Raw genomic sequence first — 24,186 nt, 5'->3', positions numbered from 1 at the left:
CTACACTGGAAGATGTTATTGACAAAAACAAATCGGATGTTGTTCATCTAGCCAGCAACAAGTACTGGTCGTTTTATAATACCTCTTCTGACGAGAAAAAAAGCCATACAATCGCTGAGAAACCGAGATGATATTGTTATAAAACCAGCAGACAAGGGAAAATCTGTTGTGATAATGGACAAAGCCAACTACATCGCGAAAGCAGAGTGTCAGCTCTCTAATGAAAGATTTTATGAGAAACTTGAATATGACTCTACTTCCGAGTTTAGTTCCAAAATTATTACTGCGTTACAAACCATGCACAATGACGGTCACATAGATGAGGATATAATTGAATATTTAAAATCAAAGAACGCCAAGCCTGGTCGATTGTAGGTTCTTCCTAAAATACACAAGATTAACAACCCTGGTAGAACCATTGTATCCGCTAATGGCCACCCGACTGAGAAAATCTCGAAATTTTCATTTAAGATCTCATGAAGAAAATCTTACTTCTCGCATTCAAGACACTACAGATTATCTTCGCAAAATGGAATCCATGAACCCTCTTCCTCCGGAAACCCTCCTTGTCACTTTAGATGTCACCTCATTGTATACCAAAATACCTCATGATGGCGGAATACAATCGGGTAGGGAAATATGAGACTCGCGCAACACTTTAGAACCACCTATCGAATGTTTAGTCCAGCTGCTTACTCTGTCCTGAAATGCAACAATTTTACCTTTAATGGTGAGAATTACCTTCAAATAAACAGGACAGCGATGGGGACGAAAATGGCACCGTCTTACGCCCATATTTGCATGGGCAAATTAGAGAAACAAATTATTTCAACATTTTTATCCTAACCGCTGTCTTAGTTCCGTTACATCGATGATGTTGACATGAAATGGATTGAATCCCAACAAAAATTGGATGCTATTATCAGACATGCAAACAAAGCTCACCAGTCATTTAAATTTACATATGAAATATCCGACTCTACGATATCTTTCTTTCTTACACACAACTACATCTATAAAGGACGGTGTCATATCAACAGACCTCTACTGTAAATCTACAAATAAACATCAGCTTCTCCACAAAGCTGTCACCCCCCCCCCCCAAAAAAAAACACTGTACAAAAAGTATCCAGTACAGTCAAGCGGATTTGCTCCTCTGAGGAGGCTGTCACTCAGTGGTTGCAGGAACTTCGCGGATTTTTATTCAAACGAGGTTATAAGAAATGGGAAATAGATAAGGGGTTTGCGCGTGCTATCAATAGCAGCCTCAATGACCTGTTACAGTACAAAAAGAAGAGGCGCAGCAACATAGTTCCATTTGTTTTAACATACAATCCCGCCTTTACTAACCTTTCACGTTTGATCCCTGCCAATTGGCAAAGTATTGCCAATCATCCAAGGTTATCCAAAATCTTTCCCGATCCTCCTGTCTTAGCTTTTCGGAGACCAGCAAGTCTAAAAGACTTATTTGTTAACTCATTTGTCACTCATTTTCCCTACCATCACTTATTTCCTGCCATTACTTGTGTCCAGTTACTCCGGCTTCCGTACTGGACTCTTACACTTTTCAGGAATTTTTTAATTATACTAGTTTTAATTACAGTTGGCAGGAATGTGTAAATACACATCCACGTTCTATTACTTAAACTTAGTAAGAATTTATTACTCATTTTTCTTATCATCAAATTACTATATATTTGGGATGTTTAAATACGCAGTCTCTGTTGTAATTTCTCTACCGTTGTCACATTTTTAATATTATACCAGCTTATATCGGTCACGACTGTTTATTGGGACTGTATTTCCACGCAGTTGTTTAACATCTCAACTATCACCACCTTTTGGAATTTAAAGTTGTGCCAGTTCACATCGTAAATAACTATTTTTATTTGACATATCTTTGTAGTCTTTGCGCCGTGTTTGGAAATTTTAAAATTGTTCCAGCGTTCGCTTAAATTGTATAAATTTCAAGATTTTGATAGAGTCTTAATTTGAGTTGACATTATTAATTTGTCATCGTGCTATTACCGAGGAAGGATATCTGTTATCCGAAAGATATAACATATTGTTCGTTTTATTGTGTTTTTTGGTAATGTTGTACGCTTTTCGACTTGTTATGTATTATATTTTGTAGTGTACTGAATCATAATTATATGATCCATCGCCCCGTAAGATTTATCGTAGACTATTTATTCAGTCATATATATATATATACAAGTCTAAACTGAGAACAACATTCAAACCTATGGTTGTTTTGGATAAAAACTGCAATTTGTATACGAGTGCTTGTAACAAATTTCGCTATATAGGTGTCTAAATACAGCACAAACAACATTTTCCAAAAGACCGAAAGAGTGAAAAAATATGTTTCAACACGACGCATTTGACTAACAGATCGAACAACTAATGTTATTTGCCAAATACAATGATCGCAAGGTGTAACAAAATGGATCTGTTTATTAATTAATATCCATTAAAAAATAATAAACTTACGGCAAAGATGGTACACCACATCATGAGGTGCTAATTGGTTTACACTATACATTTTATATAGTTCTAAAATAGCAACAATCAACATCCAATCCATTCAGGTGTAGATCAATTTGTGAAAATGAAAAAGTTACTAATTATATAAATGTTTAAGAATATAACTTAAACACGCTAATTTATACAATAAAAGTGCCTTTAGATTTTAAATAGAAATACTTTGCTTAACAAATTAGCCTCATCAGGCGTGTGCATATCTCAAGGTGAAATCGGATGCATGACCAAGAAGTTTTTGTGTGGCTTGAACTACACAAAATTTGAGTGAAAGTATAGCATATATATGTATACATACATTTTTCTTTTCTAGAGATCCCAACAGTACAGGTTAACTTGCCAAGCTACAATGTAGATTATTTTAGCTCGAAAACTCTTATATGCTCCATTGTTTCGAAACCTGCTGTAATACGAGTTTACTGGGAAAAGACTTTGGGTGGAACAACAATAGAGATTGATGTCATTAATAGTGGCGGGAAATATTCTGGTTCCTCGATTTCTACTCCATCTCTGACTATCATCAACGCTCAATCAACCGATGAAGCAAACTACACATGTTATGCCATCAATTGTGTTGGAACTGGACAGAGTTCATCTATATTATTAACTGTTGTCGGTCGTAAGTAAGAGAGATTGCGTTAATGTTCATAAACATTTAAACTGAATGAAGACTTATTTTATTAACTAATAATTCCGAGTTGTTTGTTTTTTGGTAATAATAAGGTTAATATTTGGCTTTCATTACAATTATAATTTCAAACACACCTTTTAAAAATCAAGCTATTAATATAACATGAGAGAACTGTTTAATCATTACATCATTACAAATTAAAAAAAACGTACATATTTTTATGTCTTCCATATCTTATAAATAATGTAGATCTATAAAACTACGATTATGAACAATATAAATTTATTTCGACGATTTCAGAGAAACCAACTGTTACAATACAACAAAGGATATATTATGTCAACTATGGTATAACTGCAGTTCTGGTGTGTACCGTCAATGCAAACCCTGCGCATACAATCGTTTACTGGCAAAAGATCAAGGATGGCATTACTTCAGATATAAATGTAGCTAACAGTAACAACAAGTATAAAGGTTCCACAGTCAGTAAACCGTCTCTAGAGATACATAACGTTGATATTAAAGATGAAGCATATTATGTTTGCTATGCTTCAAATATTGTTGGAACTGGAGGAAGCACACAGACATTTTTAGATGTGTCTGGGGGTAACTTACTAATATTTTATCATTGCAATCCTATAGTCATTTGTTTCTTCGTGTCTAAGATCATTGTTTTTTTTTCGAAATATAACTATCAAATTTCAAATTGAGATGTCGTATTTCAAGATTTTCTTTGGCGTCAGTTTTATATTCTTAAACGATATTAGTACTCTTTTTTATACATGTTTGACAAATATTTGAAAAAATATATGAATAGCATGTGCTGCCCTTCTGCAATAGCATGATACCTTTTATTTCGACAGATATTCCTGTGGTTATTATATCTTCCAACATATATTCCGTTTTACTCGGCGGTACAGTGACGTTGCAATGTACAGTTTCCTCTAACCCAGCTCATACATCAGTCACGTGGCAAAAAATCGTTAACGGTGTACTCACTACAGTAACAGTAGATGGATCCAGAATAACTGGTAGCTCTGTCAGTACACCATATCTTACTATCAGCAATGCTGCATCTGGTGACGAAGGAAATTATATCTGTACTGCAACCAATATTGTTGGAACCGGAACCAGTCAACAGACATTCTTAGACGTCGCAGGAGGTGAGCTTTTTATGTACAGATATTTCAGATAGTGTGTATAATTTTCATGACATGTTTAAATTCATAGATAAATGTTATCTTAAATTTTTCATGCTATATGTTGAGGTTTGATCAGGTATTAAAATACATTTATGACGTAAGTTATTTTTCAAAATCTGCATTATTTGTCAGGAATAGTGATTTATTCTCAATTGTTCATCTTCATTTCATTCATTTTGAGGTTTTGCTGAATGGATATTTCCTTGTGTACTTTTTTCAAAAGCGTTCACCCATGTTGACAAATAATGCGATATTAAATTAAGGTTAAAACTTATTCAAACTGCAGATGAAATATCCGATGGAAATTTTAGCTGAATTTCTACCATAATTAGTATCCGAGCGTTGTAAAATATAGAAAGATAGAAAGATAAACTACAGAGTGCGGAAATATATAACACAAAATGAATAGCTTTGTTGTTCATACTTCAAGAACAGAAGTAAATTTATCGTCATACCAAACACTTATAAAAATTAGTGAGACGAGATATATAAAATAAGTAAACAAACAGTTAATAACAAAAATGCATTACAAATTGTATAAATTAACACGAAAGTACAATTAGGGCACTTTAATTTACTAAAAGCCAAATAAAATCCAAAAAGAATTAATAATAAACAATCATGCATATATATCACCCAATAATATCTTTTTGTTTTGTTCACATATAGTTTTCAGTATATTGAAATTGTATATGACTGTCTTATGAGTGAGAGGTTCAGCTAGCTCAAAACCCAGGGTTTCTACATCACAAAATGCCCATACCATGTTAGGAATATAATAGCTTGTATCAATTCGTTTGATGTCTTTGAGCTTTTTATTTTGCAATTTGTTAAGGGACTTTCCTTTTAAAGTTTTCCTTGGAGTTCTGTATCTTTGTAATTCTACTATTAGCTAATCATACGTTTGTTTACTTCTAGTACATGTTATTTGTTTCTTTCTATTTGCTACGCAAATTCTCCCCTTTTCCAATTTATAAGTGTGTTACTTAATTTTTACAAAAGAGAATGATTAAAAAAACAGTTTTTGTTATCATTTTAGATATTCCTACAGTCACAGTCGCTCAAAATCAGTATTCCGCTATCCACAGGCAAACTATAACAATGATATGTACAGTACAAGCTAATCCAATGGAAACAAGTGTTAACTGGATAAAAATTGCAAATGGAAATGCAACAATTGTTAATATGATTAATGTGCGGTATTCAGGTTCGACTGTAATTTCACCCTCACTTACCATCGCTGCCTTAGAGTTATCTGACCAAGGACACTATCAATGTTCTGCAGAGAATCACGTGGGTACTGGATATAGTCAACAAACATATTTAGATGTAATTGGAGGTAAGAAAATAAAATATTGTTAAATAAGTAAAAACATTTATGTTTATATAAGAAGAGAGTCAAACGATCTCAAAGGGACATTCAAACTAACAAGTATTTGCACATTTGTCATAGTTCCAATTCTATTTTTTGAACGAATTATTTTTTGATTTCGGAAATCGTATATGTAAAGTGTTTTTTTTTTTTTTCTCATTCACTCATTTATTCCCGAATCAGACGAAATGGTTTATGCGGCAACCCTAAACAAACTTTAATAGAAATAAATATGTAGGACTTTGAGGTGCGATGAAGACGCTGAAGTGCGATGGTCACGCTAAAGTACGATGATCAACGCCGAAGTGCGATGGTCCTTTAGCTGAAGTGCGATGGTTTAGTATGACATTTGAATATCGTGATGTTTTCAAAAATAGCGTCACTAAATACAAAATCAATTAGCAGGCAGTAGGATGGTTTCTGTAGATAAAGGTTTCATACTAACAAAGCAAAGGAAGGGAAAAAGAAAGTAACGAACGATGGATGTCCAGAACAGTTTTGAGCAGTGCAGGTGGAGTTAATAAAAATATTTAACACTATGTCAGGCGGCAAATTATGGGGAACAAAGCAGGTGAATGATGAACTTGGTTTGCAGATGAGCTAATAAGTGTTTGGAAGTATACTGCAAACGTTTCTACGACAAATAAAATATCTTGATCTAAATATTAAGTTTGACTTTCCTTGTCTTGAGCTGCTTGGCCAGCACAAGTTCGACAATATCATAATCGAGTAATACTGTGCATGATTTTAGTAACGACTTCGACAATTGGTTGATTTCCGTGGTAATGTGTGTCCAATTGTTACTGTAAGAGGGATGTCTTCAACATGAACCATTTTAACATTTCGTTAAATCCACTTTCAAGGAAAACATAGTAAATACTTACTCCATATGCAGACATGAATTGTGCTCTACATACATTGAAAGGTCACATTTTGTAAACTGCTCTCATCCCTCTGTCGTTTAGTATTGTTTTCAAACGCCCGTTTACGTATATTTTTTATAGATTAAAGTTTTAAAATGAGGCTAACCTAACTGCATCTGTGGTATCCTCTTTATCAAATTCGATGTTCAAATGTCTATAAAGGCAAACGATTAATAGACCATATTGTTTTTCAGATGTTCCATTTGTACAAGTTTTGTCCACCACCTATTCAGTGCTTTTTGGAGGAACAATTGACCTTGGTTGTACAGTTAATGCCAATCCATCGGCCACTAACGTTTATTGGCAAAAACTTTTAAATGGTGTTCTTATTACAATTGATATGAGTACCAATAACTTTAACAAGTACAGTGGATCTGCAGTACAGTCTCCATCTCTAACTATCATTAGTACTACTGAAGCGGACCAAGGGAATTACGTCTGTTCAGCTACAAACTCAGCAGGAACAGGTTCCAGTAGTCAGACGTTTTTGAATGTTGTAGGCAGTATGTTACGTTAAAACTAGAGATTTTGAGAAATATTTTTCTTATAAATTCACAATTACTAGTATATTACTTTATATCCTACCTTCAGAAAACTGACAAACGTGAAAGAAAATAACAACACATGAGAGACACAGTTAATAAACTAGTTGTTACTTGCAAATTATGTGCATAACATAGGAGCATACCATTTAAATATAGGCAGTAGTTATTACAATGAATGTTGAACTCCAGTTCTGAAAATGGGCTACACCGTTTTAAAGATTAAGACTAGATTGTATTTTTGTATATGAAAAACTATCTTGTCAAATTGCAACTAGTATCCTCTTGTCACTGTTGTGCAATGTTGTTTCAACTAAGAACATTTCATGCGGTGATTGGTCTATTAAACAATATTAGTACAAACACATAATTATATTTTGTAGATCTACCCACAGTAAGTATACCTCGGAGTACTTACAGTGGAAATGTTAGTAGTCAAATTACTATTCCTTGTACCGTGTCAGCTAAACCAACAGAGACCAATATCTACTGGACCGTGGCAGTCGGTAACAACGCCGAACAGACCATCTCCATGACGAATACCCAGAAGTATCAAGGATCGTCTGTAAACTCCCCTTCACTGATCATTCTCAGTACGACTCAGAGTGACTCTGGTGTTTATAGATGTCATGCAACAAATAATGTTGGTACTGGACACAGTAATCCGACCACATTTAACGTTGTCGGAAGTAAGTATAGACCATTTAAAGTTAATGATTGAAGATGGATGCTTATCTTTAAAGTCGTATTATACTTAATGTTAAAAGTTTTTTTTTAAGTTAAGCCATTCCAATTGATATTTTATAGTGTGTCTTTCTATGCTGTGATGTTACACTTTTGTTTCATAAAAGGGAGCATGTACGCCATCACGAGTTGGTTGACCGTTATGGAATAACCGTTTCACAAATGATATCGGATATGTTCCTTACGTCGTAACTACAATCCCCTTCCCTTTCATGAATGTGACCTACCGAATTAGACTATTTACCGGATTTGTAATCACATAAGCAACACGACGGGTGCCACATGTGGAGCAGGATCTGCTTACCCTTCCGGAGCACCTGAGATCACCCCTAGTTTTTGGTGGGGTTCGTGTTGTTTATTCTTTAGTTTTCTATGTTGTGTCATGTGTACTATTGTTTTTCTGTTTGTCTTTTTCATTTTTAGCCATGGCGTTGTCAGTTTGTTTTAAATTTATGAGTTTGACTGTCCCTTTGGTATCTTTCGTCCCTCTTTTGGTATCATTTAAACGTTTTTATCCCGCTGCAATTGTTTGCACCTTTCAGGAAACTGATATTCAGTAGTTGTCGTTTGTTGGTGTGGTTTATAAGTGTTTCTCGTTTCTTGTTTCTCGTTGTTGTGTACAAGTTATCATTTTGTACAAATTATAATTTGTACAAAACAATTTTAAAAATTATAATTTGTATTTTGACTTTGATAAGGCTTAATTTCACTTATATCTTGTACAATAATAATAAAAAATAAAAATCTACATGTATACCAAATCCTGGAGTTTTAATAGATTGATTTGTAACAAGTCAAAATACAAATTATAATTTGTACAATTTTTTTATATAATTTGTACAAAATGATAACTTGTACACAACGTATAGATTAGACCGTTAGCTTTCCAGATTATATGGTTTTACATATGTAATGTTTTGAGGCCCTTTATAGCTTTATCTTCGATGTGAGCCAAGGCTTCATGTCGAAAACCGTACCTTAACCTATAATGTTATAATTTTATAGATGACTTGGATGGAGAGTTGTCTCCTTGGCACTCATACCACATCTTTCTATATCTATATATGTATTTATCCTATCCAAATCTTCACAAATGAACTGCGTTTAAAAACTTTTCTTATTCGCCGATAATTTTTCCATATGCTCTTACCACGAGTCGTCTCTGTATCACTCTGACAACCGTATTGTTAGGTACTATTACAAGGTTTTAAAATAAGATTTAATACACTAAACATTTAACGATTGTCATGACATACGTTGACAAAATAAACTGAAAAAGAAACACATAAACAAAATCCAGAGAAAAAACATAGCTCCACTGAATGTCTTAGTTTCCACGTGATTCTACGACTCTGTATTGCTTGTTTATTAAGGTACCGTTCACTAAAACGCGACACTGCAACACGAAAACTACCAAACAGCTGTACAAAGGGAAAACTTAAGGCTAAGCAGCGCAAACTTATCACCAACTGGGAACATCTTATGTCCCCGGAATTGTAAGCAGACCCTTTGTTTCATATACACAAAAGCAGAATTAGTATGATTTAAAAACAAAACAAAACTCTTCATCAGAAATAAAACCTTATGAAGTTGACGTAAGCATCTATTAATCGCCGTAATGCCATTATTTAGTAATATTTGAAGTAATAACACAATGTTTAAATAGATATAAGAAGATGGATTTTTTTTAAATTTTGATGTACATATATATAATTTATTGTTTTCTTTGATACAGATATACCAACAGTGACGGTTGGACAACCCATTTACCTTGTTAATTACGGACAGTCAGTGCAGCTAGTATGTAGTGTAACTTCTACGCCCACGCACACACATGTTTACTGGACTAAAATCCAGAACGGACTGCCAGTGACTATTTCTTTGACAAACACAGCTAGATATAGTGGTTCTACCGTCAATAATCCATCTCTCACTATCAGTAACGTTGATCAAAATGATGAAACTTATTATATTTGCTATGCAACAAATACAGTTGGAACTGGATATAGTCAGCAGACATGTGTAGATGTTATCGGAAGTATGTATAAAGGTCTTTTTTTATATCTACTCATTTAAATTGAAATTACTTTCTTTACCAGTGCAAACTTTGCAGTTCAATCCTGAAACTAAATCCTGACACTTCTAACCGGAACTACATCACCTACAGATACATACTTTACTTTACCTGAACCCATAGTCTTTTTAGTTTTATTGTTTTAGACAATATTTCTACTATATAACACATAAGGTGGGGAGGTAGGTTGGGTAATTATCAAGAAGAAAACGTCATTCATGACATCTGAACAAATTTTAATTTTTTTTTCATTGTTTTTTATTGAACTCCGGAAAATTGAAAAATCAGATAAATTACCTCACTATAGCTAGTTTCAGGGTAATTTTCTATTGCTCTGTATCTCTATGTCCGGGATATAATCTTTTTACATGATACTATTTAAAATAATATTATTCTGCACACTATAGTTTTTCAAAGCCTTTTTTCATTTAGTCTTTTGTTTTACTGCATACAATGTATCACAACAAAGCTAGTCTTTCTGAGAGTTTAAAACATTCTGTAATAAACACAAATTGTTGAAAGTCGTATCTGTTGACCAGTCGGCTGACTCTAAAGTACTTTTCATACCATCACAATTGAATGAGGTCCATTAAGGTGCAATTGCTTCCGTACTGTGAAGTTTTAAGAGTTGCCTTCAGTTTTTCTAATTTCTTTCATAACGTTGACAGATCATTATATTTAACATATAAAATGTAGTCAATGTGTAATTATTCATGAAGACATATATCAATATTTGAACGTGCTTTCATAATGACAAATGATCATGTTGATGATGCCTCTCTAATATGTTTTGCAGGTCCACCTGAAGTTTATATTCAGTCCAATAGTTACAACGTACTACTTGAACAGACAGCAACACTTGTCTGCACAATATCCGCTAACCCAAATGCTACAAGTGTACGGTGGTATAAAGTGATAAATGGAGTACAATCTTCACTTTTCATCACCGTCGGGAAATATAATACGCCAACTGTCAGCAGTCCTAATCTAATTGTCAACACTGCTGCTCAGAGTGATGAGGGCTACTATGTCTGTACAGCAACTAACATTGTCGGAACCGGAACTTCATCTCAGACATATTTGACTGTTACAGGAAGTAAGTGTGTGTTAAAAAACGTACGAAACTAGCTACCAAACAAGCTTGAAACGAAGTCAGTTTGAAATTATCAAGCTTTGTGTCTGTTAATACTTATAAAATGCTGCTTTTCTGATATTATAAGTAGCATAGTGTCCTAATACGGTATATATGGGGCAAGAGCAAAGCTCGAATCCCCATATGGAATTTATTGACCCCATATATACCGTATTACGTCCCGATTACACCATGTAACGAGTTTTTCTTACCGACTATCTTAACATGTGGTATTCATACTAGTGACCTTTCAAAGTGAGCAAGTCTTCAATAATAGTAGCCTTAAGAAACTACTTCCATTGGTCATACACAAACAAATGCCAACAATAACAACGTGTAAGCTTCAAATGTGTTTGATGAATTTATTGAAATCTTTTATAATCCATTCCTTCGACTATCTGTTGAAATTTAAAAAAAAAATATTCTCAGTACCGTTTTGTTTTATAAATGGACGTAACACCACTACAAACCATGTATTCAAATAAACCCCGCCTATTAACTTAATATGGGATATACACGGTTTCAATGTGGTTGCTTCTAACCAATCAAAAGCCTAGAAAAGTAAAGGAGATATAGGTGATATTAATATAGCTTATACATTTTTGAGACAGAAAATAATACAATTAACAGAATTATATTGGTTTTTTTTTTTGTTAAACTCTCATTACAATCTCGATAATAAATGAATAATAGTAGGCGAGTGACTTTAACCATAAAATTAAATTTTTAATGCACCTACCTAACACACGGCTAAATTATATATCATTTGAAAGCTACACATCTGTACTATCTGTTTTGCCCGGTCGTAAAAAAATCGTACGGTGCAATTTTCATCAAATCAAGATCAAAGGCCAAGGACGAATAAGTGCATATTTTCTACGATTTCAGCCCGATTGCATAATATGACTTTTATATACTTAATTCACATATGCAAACAATTTAAACTTTTAGCAGAAAGATTAACAGTCATTATTCAAATGCATTTTTTAATATTTAAAGCGTGTTTTTGACAGAGAGCATATGTTTCTGAAATTCGAGTAAAAGTTAACAAAATGTGTGAAAACCCAAATTTTTCTTTCTGGTGCAAATGCTTATCAATTAAAACTAAGTAAAATCCTGTAATGACTATCAAAGAAGTTTTTGACATCATAAAATTTCCTAAAATTATACTTACTTCTAATCAAACAGCAAATCATAACAACTCATACAGTTGCCCAAAATACCACCATCTGCGAAAAAACAGCTTTTAAGCATTTCTTCCTATTGAAACATTGTATGTGGTCAATATTAGATTTAATAAACAAATTCTTAAGAATCTGAAAAATTTAGAGTAAAAAAATATGTTCGCGAATCATCTTATTGCTTGAAATAAAGGGGGTGAAACTAAGAGATTGCAACCTGCATTGTAACTACCAGACTGAAATGAACATATTTCGACTTTTCTAATTGTTTGATTTGTAGCTTCATTATAAATATTGATGACAAGACCTTTTATTTATTTAATGTGAATTGAAAATTTAGACCAAAATAAATAGAAAATAAATTGATGAAAATTGAAATTTCAAAGAATTTCAAAAACTAGGAAACACATTATAAAACTTGACTACTTGATTGCTTAAATTGCATTGTTCATTGTTTACATGCATTAATTCATCAAATAAGAATAATTTTGAAAAAAAAATATCCATTAATACGCAACGATTCTAGACTTCCTGAATAGCTTGAATGACTAGTTCATTTTTTATACGAGGATGACTTCATGCAAGAGTTTCTGATGACGACTGAGAAGAAGCTATCATTATCTTGAAACTTCACTTTCCATTATATAGATGATGTAATCTCACTGAATAGTGCAAAAATTGTGACAATGTTGGACTCGTATTTTCCATTGAAATTGAAAATAAAAGACTCAACAGATATAGTTTACTTTATCACGTATCTTGAAATCGATAATGAGGGTTGGTTGAGAACAAGTTTGACGACAAAAGAGATGAGCATAAAACAACCCATAAAAACACCCCTTACTACCAAATTATAAACTTTTCATTTCTATGTAACAACATTAAACATGATAGCAACGCCTGCATATCTATACTAAAGGAGGAGACCGATTTCATTGAGCCTCAACTCCTCTGAAATAAAGGCAACTATAGTGTACCGCTATTCAATAGTCATCAATCGATTTACTTGTAACTGAAATAAATCCGGGTCACAAAGCAAAACATAGGAAAACGCATCAACTATAAGAGGAAAACAACGATATAACAGAAACACAGAACTGCTACAAAAACAAACGCCAACATACAAAGAAACAGATTATTCGATACCAACTTCCATACGCCTGACTTGGTACAGGACATTTGAAGAAAAATGGTGGTTTAAACATGTTTTAAACCAGAGTTCAAATGCAAAGTTGAAATCATCCCTTTGAAAATTTCATGGACGCCACTACGAGTTGGTTGACAATTATATGATATCTGTTTCGCCAGATGACGACTGATAAGTTCCATCGACGTAACCAAATTGTCGTCATTTCTGCCGTGAATGTCACCAACCGAATAAGGCTTGGCACCGAGTTAGGAAATACATGAGCCACAAGATGGGTTAAAGAGAGCCGTGGTGTAGTGGTTAGTGCATCGGACTACTAACAAAAAGGTTCCTGGTTCGATTCCCGTTCCGTGACTGAATTTTCGGCTCTTCCTTGACACCATTTGTGAGTATGGTCTTGAGGAAACGATGAAAGTCCGTCGGAAGGGGACGATAAATGGCTGACACGTGTTGAGAGAGAGCCATACATACACGTTAAACACACCTTTGTAAATTTCGAAAAAGAGCAGACTAATGCCGCTACAAGGCAGCACTCGCACCCGCAAAGTGGAAAGCGATTAATTTAAGTTGCAAAACTTGTTTCCCAATCCATTATAAATAAATATGTTTAAACTAATACGGGTGTCACATGTGGAACATGATCTGCCTACCCTTTGGGAGCCCCTGAGTTCACTCAATTTTTTGGGGGGAGTTTGTGTTACTCAATCTGTAGTTTTATCTGTTGTGTTTTGTATACTGTTGCTTGTCTTGTTCGTTTTTTGTCCGGCTTTGTCAGTTCGTTTTTAATTATGAGTTTGATGTCCCTTTGATATACTTCGTCACTATTCAAGTAGTAAAAGGTTTAAAAACTATAGATCAGTGTAGCTAAATGTATCATGATAACGATTTGGTTCTATATATATATCACCGTGAGCAAATTAGGTTATTTTCGCGGATATTTGTCTTATTGCGTTAATCTTCTTCACTTTACTTTGAGATGATTTTTTGGCCGATTTTCATTACTGCAAGTTATTGTCTTTAAAGTAAAATAATACCAAAGGGACAATCAACATCTCAAACCATGAATCAAATAGAGTTAATTAAAACCATGAACAAAATAAAAGTAAAGTCCAAGAGACGAACAACAGTCCAAAAAACACAGCATACCATGAAAACGAACACTCCTAAAACAGCGAATGATCTTATGAGGTCAGGAAGGGTATTTAACTTTTTCATTTTGTTATTTCACAACTGCTTATAGTGTTTTACATACACAATGACATGCATTTGTATTTTTAAAGCTTATGTAGAAAATACTCAAAGCTTCTTTTCTTCAAATAATTAAAGCGATTAAACTTCTAAACACATTTAATATGACTTACTATAACACGATTTTAAACTAAATAAGAAGCAGCCGCATTTTATTTAGTTCGTTTACATCCCGCTTTAGACAACCAAGTGTTTCTAAACAAGGTTACTTATTTCAATGTTGCCTACGATTTAGTCGTAAAGTAATGTTTGCATTTAAACATGATTACAAAAAGTCAAAATGTTTGACTTCGTAAAAAACATATTTTAACCTCAATTACCTCGCATAGATTCTTTTCTTACTTTAAATACCCCTTCTTTTATTATGGAAAATTATTCTCCTCCCTGATATTCACAATTCGCGATGTGCTATTTTAACATAGATTAACAAAATGATCGCTATTTGCAGATGACAGATTTTGGGGCAACTGCAAACACTTCAATAGAAGGCTGTTCCATGAACAATAATAAATAATTGCATCTTAAAATTACAAAACAAATATTCCTTGACCTAAAACATATACATTGATCTATTTTTTTAGCATACAAATATCGATACCCCAAGATATATTTTGCTTTTTGAATAATTTTTCATTTCTTAGGATTTGTGATAAATTTCAATTTTCGGGAAATTTTGCGCATCAAATCTCTTATTTTTTGTTTGATTTGGAAATTATGTATCATGTTCCATAAAGTTCATATGATCTTTTGGAAAATTTTATGGTACAAGAATTAGAAAATGGCGTTTTATTTAGTAATCGCAAAAATTGGAATGTTTTTTCGTGACCTTTCACCTTGATTTAACAAAAATTGCACCGTACGATTTTTTTACGACCGGGCAAAACAGAAAATACAGATTAACAGCTTTCGAATGATATATAATACAGCCGTGTGTTAGGTGGGTGCATTAAAGTCGTTAACTAAGCGCCTTTTTGAAATAAGTCACTCGCCTATAGTCCGTCGGTAAGGGACGATACATGGCTGACCCGTGTTAAGAGAGAGCCATATCTCTTGCACGTTAAAGACACCCTTATAGATTTCGAAAAAGAGTAGGCTAATGCCGCTATAAGGCAGCACTCGCACCCGCAAAGCGCAAAGGGGTTAATATAAGTTGAAAAACTTGTTTCCCAATCCACTATCAATAAATATGCTTAAACTAAATGAATGATTACTAGAAAATAAAAATACATAAATCATTAGTATTTGTTAAACAGTACTCAGCTGATAAACTTTGCTGTAGCTTAATTTTTAATAATGAATCGTGTGTTAAAGCATCAAATAATTTAATTTACATAGCTCTATATTAATGTTGTGACAAATGAATAAGTAATCATTTTTGTTTGTAGATCTGCCATTAGTTACTGTTACTTTATCAAATTACAACACCAACATTGGTGTCACTGTGACTCTTGGTTGTACTGTTGTTGCTTCCCCTTCTGCCACTAATGTATACTGGGAACGTATTGTTAACAATCAACAACAAAGTATTGATACAACCTCCTCCATCTCACGATACAGTGGTTCTACAGTCTCTAATCCGTCACTGGTTATCACTAACGCTCAACCATCGGACGAAGGAAACTATATATGTTATGCTACAAACAGCATTGGAACTGGCAACAGTCAGCAGACTTATCTCAACGTCATTGGAAGTAAGTTTTTAACATTACTTAAGCTGTATCTTGCAAAACCTTTCGGCGTTTTGGATCAGCAATGCTCTTAAATTTGACCTTTTGAATGATTCTTATCTTACATGCTTAATTATACTGCAAATATTGAAGCTATGCAAACATTGCGATGGAAGACACTTATTATGCCTTACTTATACTGAAATAACAATATCTGATTCAGGTACTCATTTAACTCTAATGCGATTCAGTTGTGCAAGTACATGTACCAACAGAACTTACCTCAATGATTTGCTGACAAAACCCACATATGTTGTAATATGAATAGATGATAGAACATTTCGAATAATGCTATTTTTCGACCATATTATCTAATTACTGTGAAACTATCATTATTTGCTGTGTACCAAATTTCGTAAAAAGAGTGACTTTTGTGGATACAGAGGAACCACGTATTTTAAATGTCAACGAATTACAAGTTTTCTAAAGAACTATATGCAGTCTTTGTCAAAACAACGAAATAAAATATCTACAAAACTGCAGATTTTCCTGAAACCTGAAAATTTGGTATCCACAAAAATTAATGAATCAACAGTATACTTTAAAGATCATTTAGTTGAAAATTTGTGTAAGTAGCATCAACAGAAAAATCACTAGATTGTGTAATACTTTACTGTTCTGAGCAAAATTCGTTCATTATCCAACATCCCTAATGGCAGTGGACTAAATGATAAAGACTATTTTTCACTTTTAACAGATATACCCATAGTGACAATTCAAGAAAGTGTGTACACTGTCAACATCGGAGGTAGTATAAATCTGGTGTGTACTATTCAAGCCAACCCTCCTCATACCTCAGTCACATGGCAGAAACATTTAATAGGTGTAACGACAACGGTAACAATATCCGGGAGGATTTCCGGAGCTACAGTAAACAGTCCAACTCTTACAATATCGAATGCAGCACTCAATGATGAAGGATATTATGTATGTGTTGCAACGAATAGTGTTGGAAACGGTCAAAGTTCCCAATGTTATTTAGATGTCCTTGGAAGTAAGTAGTTCATGGGTTCATTTTACGCATTGTAAGCTGTAACATTGACAGAAACATTAAATTAAACAATATTTAGTGATTGCAGAACAATTTAAAAAAAAATGGTTATAACTCAATTCCACTTTTCCTTAGACACAATTACAAAACTTCAATTCTAATGCAACAATGTGTGTTGTGTTCATCTTGATTGGATAACGTCACTAATTGTCATGGCATCAATTGGCCGTTGATACTATGGAACGTACGCACAAGCGCAGACGATATATGACAGATTTTAAATACATGTTTTTAACGTTGTTTTCTGTCAGATTCATTAGAATAGAGATAACAAAATTTTATTTTAAGCTCCGACGGCATCAATTGGTGATAACTGATGCATACTCAATTTATTTGTCCTATGTATATTATGTCTGTAATTTTAACGTATACAACAACTGTTCCATAGGTATCCCAACAGTAATTATAGGGTCAGACTACTACCCAGTGAACTACGGAAATACAGCCACCATTGAATGCAATGTTGTTGCTACACCAACAGAAACTAGTATATCGTGGCAGAAAATACAAAATACTGTACCTTCAACAGTAGTTATATCAGGGCGATACCAGGGTGGTACAGTCTCATCCCCTAATTTGATTATCACTGATGTGGACAATACGGACGAGGCTTTCTACATATGTTATGCTACGAACAGTGTAGGAACTGGAAAAAGTTCTCAGACCTACCTCGATGTACAAGGAAGTATGTATAACATGATATGAATATATAAATTAGCAAAACAATGCAGAGCAATGTAGGTAACATAAATATATAATATTTACCACTACCACCACATGCAAATTGAAACAAAACATGTTTTTTATTCCTCATAACTGTTAAGTGCAAAGAAACATATTTTTTAAACACGAAAGGATCAGTGAATGTTTTTCATCAAAATATGTTTACAGCTGTTCCCTTTTTATATATGCGTTGAAACCTACCAAAGGGACACTCAAAGTCATAATCGATCACAAAGTTGCAAGCCATGGTAAAAAATAAAATCGACCAACAATTAACTGATTTATACATAATATTTTATCTTTCACAGCTGTTCCTTCCGTACAGATCATATCCAACTTTTACTCGGTGGAGATTTGTCTTTCTGTCACGCTTTATTGCACCGTGACAGCTAATCCATCTCATACAAACGTGACATGGAATAAGATAGTTAACGGACAGCAAACTTATATAGGATCAAACAGTAGATATTCAGGGGGCAGTATTAATACGCCTTCTTTGACCATACTGAATGTTGTTGACACAGACGAAGGATATTACATATGTACCGCAGTAAATGCAGTGGGTACAAGTCAAAGTGCGCAAACATATGTAGATGTTACAGGAAGTAAGTATAATTATATTTGCTTCTTTTATCTTATATTATGATTTTTTAATAAGGCCAACTGTATCCAATTAGGGCTCTATCCACATAACATTGAATAGTTTACCGTTGCATATGTAATGCTAAAGTGTTTTGCCGCTTGTTCAGTGAGCTCATTTGAGCATATTGTTTTACTCTTTTAGAAATACAAATGTGATGTCACTTTGTGCGTTGATGACTTTGGCTAACTCGGCTGTGTTTTTTATGTGCTGGTTTAGGTTGTTTTATGTGTCCGCTTCTATTCTGTAGTAAGCTACCACTTCGTTTTATCATGTATATATTATATAGTCATTTTATAGAAAATGTACTGTTTGCAAAAGTATGACTTATTCTAAATGATAAGGATGCTCTTATCCAAGGCAGAAAACCCTAGCCGTATTAGGCGAAACTTTTGGTCCTCAATTCTCTTCGAGTTTTGGCTTACAAACTTTTTTTTATCTGAGCGTCACTGGTTAGTCTTGTATGAACAAAACGCGCGTCTGGTGTATTATATTTTTAACCTGGTACCTTTTCTTAGCTTTTATTCGTGTGTTTCTCTGTCCTATATGTGCTCCCATTTATTTGTATTGTAGTCCTGTCATGTAATGTTGTCATTTTATACTATATTCAACATTGCCATTAAAGCGCGCGGAAGGTTTGGCATGCCATAAAACCAGGTTCAACCCACCATTTGTTTTTTATCTAAATGTCCTGTACCAAGTCAGGAATATGGTCATTGTTATATTATAGTCCGTTTCTATGTGTGTTACATTTTAATGTTGTGTTTTTGTTGTGTCGTAGTTCTCCTCTTATATTTGCTGTTTCCCTCAGATTGAGTTTGTAAACCGGATTTGTTTTTTTCTGAACTGATTTATGAATTTCAAACTGCGGTATACTACTGTTTATTTATATGTACATATTAATCAGAAATTAACATTCAACGTAAAATGAAATGCATACAGTTCTTATCTGCATCTAATTTAACTTTTGTGTAGCGAAATAAACTCATCATAGATACCAGGATAGAAATGTTGTATTTGCGCCAAGAAATAATTTTAACATATTGATATTAACTTATTTATTTAGAAACTGAGATCATTGAATAACAGGATATAAGCAACAGGTCAATAAAAGAATAGTCGGCGAAGAATTAGAGATCACATCTGCTAACGTCACCTGGCAAACTAGCTAGAGCCAACTTTGTTTTTATTGATTATCAAAAACAATTCGGAATAAACGTCTACATATTGTTTACACAGATCATTAAATACAAAATTTAGTATGGAAATAGATAATATGTCATATAGACAACAACCCGACCAAAGAGCAGAAAACAGTCGAAGGCCACCAATGAGACAAGCGCAAAAATGCGGCGGAGTTAAACATGTTTTTGAGATCTCGTCCCTCCCCCTATATATCTTATCAATGTAGCATAAGGAAACACATAGCAATACGCACAGTAAAAAGTAAACTCACTTTAAAACTCAGTTTAAAAGTATTCCGATTCCAATGTCAAAATAGGTAACAGAAGAAACTTAACAAAATGATAACGATAAAGAAATACAGTCCATGCATAATATATCTCCTAAAATACGATATTTCGCTACTGTCAATATTTTTGATCTAATGTTTAGAATGATTAGTGAGCCTCAAGTGTTGTTTATTTTTGAAAGTTTTACAGACTCTAGTTAGGAAATATTGTATTTCACATAAGGGAGTTGTAGAATCAATAATTATCTAAATTTCTGCTGTTCGATTTTCAGGTATATTAACAGTCACTGTACCACAGTCATCCTATAGTGTAAATCATGGACAGTCAGTACAGTTGGTATGTACTGTTTCCGGAACTCCTTCAGTACAAAACGTGTACTGGCAAAAGAACACAAATGGTGTTCAGACAAATATCAGTTCTACCACTAACACGACCAAATATTCTGGATCTACAATAGGAACCCCGTCTCTAACAATTTTGAATTCCGAAAGTAATGACATAGGCTCCTATATATGTTACGCTACAAACTGTGTCGGAACTGGACAGAGTCAACAAACTCACCTTTCTGTAGTTGCCAGTAAGTTTGTATTTAACTTAGACTGATGCTCATAAGCCGCCTTAATTTTAAGATTTTTTTATTAATAAACAAAAAGTAATTACATTCTGATGATATCGCTTTTCTATAATTGATATGTGCTATTTGTCAAAAAAGAAACAATGACTATTATTGTTTTATTTATAGATACTCGTGTTGTATAAACATGACTTTTATGTACTATGTGGCATTTTAATGAAAATAAATGTCAATACAGAGAAAAAAAAGTAAAAAGTAAGATACAAATTGAACAAAAAAACCCTCATATATCATAAAGATCTCGACAAAATCATGATAAAGACGGAAAGAAAAAGGACAGATTACAAAACACTGTATGGACAACTTTGTGTGAACCAAAAGGGACCACAATCATAAATAAACTTACTTATTCAAGCCTTTGAAAATTGTGTCAATTTGATCGATGATCTGGTAAGTATAATCTGTATAAATAAGCATACAAAGATAGCCTATACATGTCACTAGGTGTCATCAAGATGACCCCTGTGTTGGTGGGATCCGTGTTGCTTAGTCTATAGTGTTCTTTGATGTGTCTTGTGTACTATAATTTGTCTGTTTGTCTATTTCCTTTTTTAGTCATGGCGTTGTCAGTTTATTTTCGATCTATCAATTTCGATAGCGTAACGCGGCATTATTGTATATCGAACGTCGTTTACTTATGACGTTATCTTGTACTTCAGTCATCAATACAAATTCATACAGTTTAGACGTCTTTGTTATATTACATGCAGTTTTAGTAAAACCACTTTACGATATTGGTGCCGTGACCAGGATAAGATGACTTCAAAGCTGAAACTATACGAGCGGGACACAGAAGCGCAGTTTCTAGGATTTTAAGAAGATTTGAGGAGAGCAGTGAAACAGAAGAAAATCTGGAAGAGGACGATCTGGAAACAATTCTGGATACATTAAAGGAAAAGCAAGATATTCTGAAGGATTTGGATAAGAACATTTTAGATAGTATACAAGAGGAGGATATAGAGCAAGAGATACTTGACACAGATGAATATAAATTGAATTTAGAGACGAAAATACGTAAAATTCGTAAATTTATTCACGTTCATACATCTAGTTTAAATGCAGCCGCTAGAAGTTTTTCGCCGCACAATGAGACACTGCAGCCCATTCAAAATGTTGACCCCGTATATAACAGAAGAGATGACTCACAAAATACTGGCCTCAATTTCACGTCTTTACGTTCAAATTCAAGCGTCAATAGCAGCAACTTTCATAAACTACCGAAATTGAATTTACCTACATTTGATGGAAACGTACTTGAATGACAATCCTTTTGGGATTCTTTTGATTCCGCAATTCACAACAACAACACTCTTGCCGACGTTCAAAAGTTTAATTACCTAAAGTCGTTACTAGAGGGAGAAGCGTCATACACAATTGCCGGATTTGCTCTTACGCACACAAACTACAACAAAGCTATTGAACTCATACATGAAAGATTCGGACAAAAGCATAAGATAACTCAATCGTACATGCAAGCACTACTAGACATACCCGCACCAAAGAATACGCTTTCGCAACTTAGAAGTTACTATGACAGAACAGAGACATACATAAGAGGACTAGAATCACTTGGACAAGCTCAAGACTCGTACGGCTCGTTATTAGTACCAGTCATACTCAACAAAATGCCCAGTGAAATACGCAAAAACTTAACACGTGAGCACGGTTCAACAGATTGGTATCTTGGTGATCTTAGGGGATCTATTTTTAAGGAACTTTTAAGGCAATTTTAGAGTCTGGTAGAAGTACAGAAACATTTGAAAGTCCTAGTACTACAGCTACCTTCTACACAAACACAAAATCTCGCGAAAACTGGCTAAAAACCAATTCACCACAGAAATCTTATCAAATTAGTTGCGCATACTGCAAGGAACCCCACTTTTCGTCAGAATGTACTAAATATACAGACCAGAATGACCGCATGAAAATTGTTAAAGAAGATAGATTGTGCTTTTATTGTTTAGGGCGACACCGCGTAGTAGATTGCAAATCTAAATCAAACTGCAAGAAATGTGATAGACGTCACCACACAAGCCTATGCAACAACAATCATGATAAAGAAACTACAAGTACAAGTACAGTACAAAAACACAACGCGGAGGAATCTGAGATTTCTGTTTTATATTCATCTTTAAATTGTGATCGCCCAAATGTTTTATTAAAAACCGCAATAGCACCACTAAGATACAAAGAACAACCGATTGATGCAAAAATTCTTTTTGACGAAGGCGCCACAAGGTCATTTATCACAAGACATTTAGCAGAGAAATTGGAGTTAGAAACCACAGGAAGTGAAGCAATTACGCTATCTAAATTTGGAGACGATAATGAAAACAACTCTATTGAACAGTTAAACACAACAACAGTGAAGATACAAACTATCTCTGGCCAAGAAATACCAGTCGATGTTTTGATTGTACCTAAAATCGCCGCACCATTTAAGACAAACATTGAAACTGCAAAACAGTTGCCGTATTTGCAAAACGTAAGATTAGCATACGCCGTAACTGTGGATACATCATTTGAAATTGGACTGCTTGTTGGAGCTGACCAATACTGGGATATTGTCGAGGATGATATCATTAGGGGCGAGGGACCAACAGCAGTAAAGTCCAAACTAGGATACCTACTCTCAGGACCACTCAAAAGAACCTATTCAATCAACGAAACACACTTTCGTACTACAAATTTAGGAGAAACAGAAGAGACGCACACTACCGATGATGAAACAGAGAGGAATACTATTAACATTGAACATATTTCTACAATTGTGGACACTTCAAGGACAAAACAAAGAACCACTGATCCGTTGAAAGTAACTGAAACAGACAAATCAGCTTTAATGTTGACAAGAGACATTAACAAAAACAAACGCTTTTACGATGATTTACAAGGAATTGGAAAATCAAAATCTCAGTTCAAACAGCCTTACTTATATCAGGAATTGGATTACAGGGAGAAACTTACAAGAAAAAAGAACGTGAAATAAATGTGACACCGTACTATAACAAACTGTGGTAAAAGTTTTAATTTTAATGATGGACTTTAAAGTTAATTTCATTTTATTATTTTAACAGAGAGACTTTAATTATTTTACAATAGTGTTCTTTGATGTGTCTTGTGTACTATAATTTGTCTGTTTGTCTATTTCCTTTTTTAGTCATGGCGTTGTCAGTTTATTTTCGATCTATCAATTTCGATG

At 33.9% G+C, this 24,186-nt stretch overlaps 1 protein-coding gene across 1 annotated transcript in view; it reads left to right on the top strand.

Annotated features, from left to right (window-relative positions):
• Positions 1 to 24,186, top strand: part of LOC139505419 (hemicentin-1-like) — a 34,393-nt gene that overhangs the window by 5,714 nt on the left and 4,493 nt on the right. The window contains exons 4-16 of the mRNA XM_071295034.1: positions 2,855 to 3,160; positions 3,473 to 3,778; positions 4,036 to 4,335; positions 5,414 to 5,713; positions 6,864 to 7,172; positions 7,595 to 7,900; positions 9,691 to 9,993; positions 10,826 to 11,125; positions 16,123 to 16,428; positions 17,162 to 17,458; positions 17,904 to 18,200; positions 18,547 to 18,843; positions 20,622 to 20,927. Of these exons, the coding sequence (XP_071151135.1) occupies positions 2,855 to 3,160; positions 3,473 to 3,778; positions 4,036 to 4,335; positions 5,414 to 5,713; positions 6,864 to 7,172; positions 7,595 to 7,900; positions 9,691 to 9,993; positions 10,826 to 11,125; positions 16,123 to 16,428; positions 17,162 to 17,458; positions 17,904 to 18,200; positions 18,547 to 18,843; positions 20,622 to 20,927 (3,933 nt within the window). The remainder of the gene's footprint in view (positions 1 to 2,854; positions 3,161 to 3,472; positions 3,779 to 4,035; positions 4,336 to 5,413; positions 5,714 to 6,863; positions 7,173 to 7,594; positions 7,901 to 9,690; positions 9,994 to 10,825; positions 11,126 to 16,122; positions 16,429 to 17,161; positions 17,459 to 17,903; positions 18,201 to 18,546; positions 18,844 to 20,621; positions 20,928 to 24,186) is intronic.

Source organism: Mytilus edulis, chromosome 1 (assembly GCF_963676685.1).
Source record: "Mytilus edulis chromosome 1, xbMytEdul2.2, whole genome shotgun sequence".
Taxonomy (NCBI): domain Eukaryota; kingdom Metazoa; phylum Mollusca; class Bivalvia; order Mytilida; family Mytilidae; genus Mytilus; species Mytilus edulis.
The sequence above is the reverse complement of the archived record's forward strand: the minus strand, read 5'-3'. Positions and strand labels throughout refer to the sequence as shown.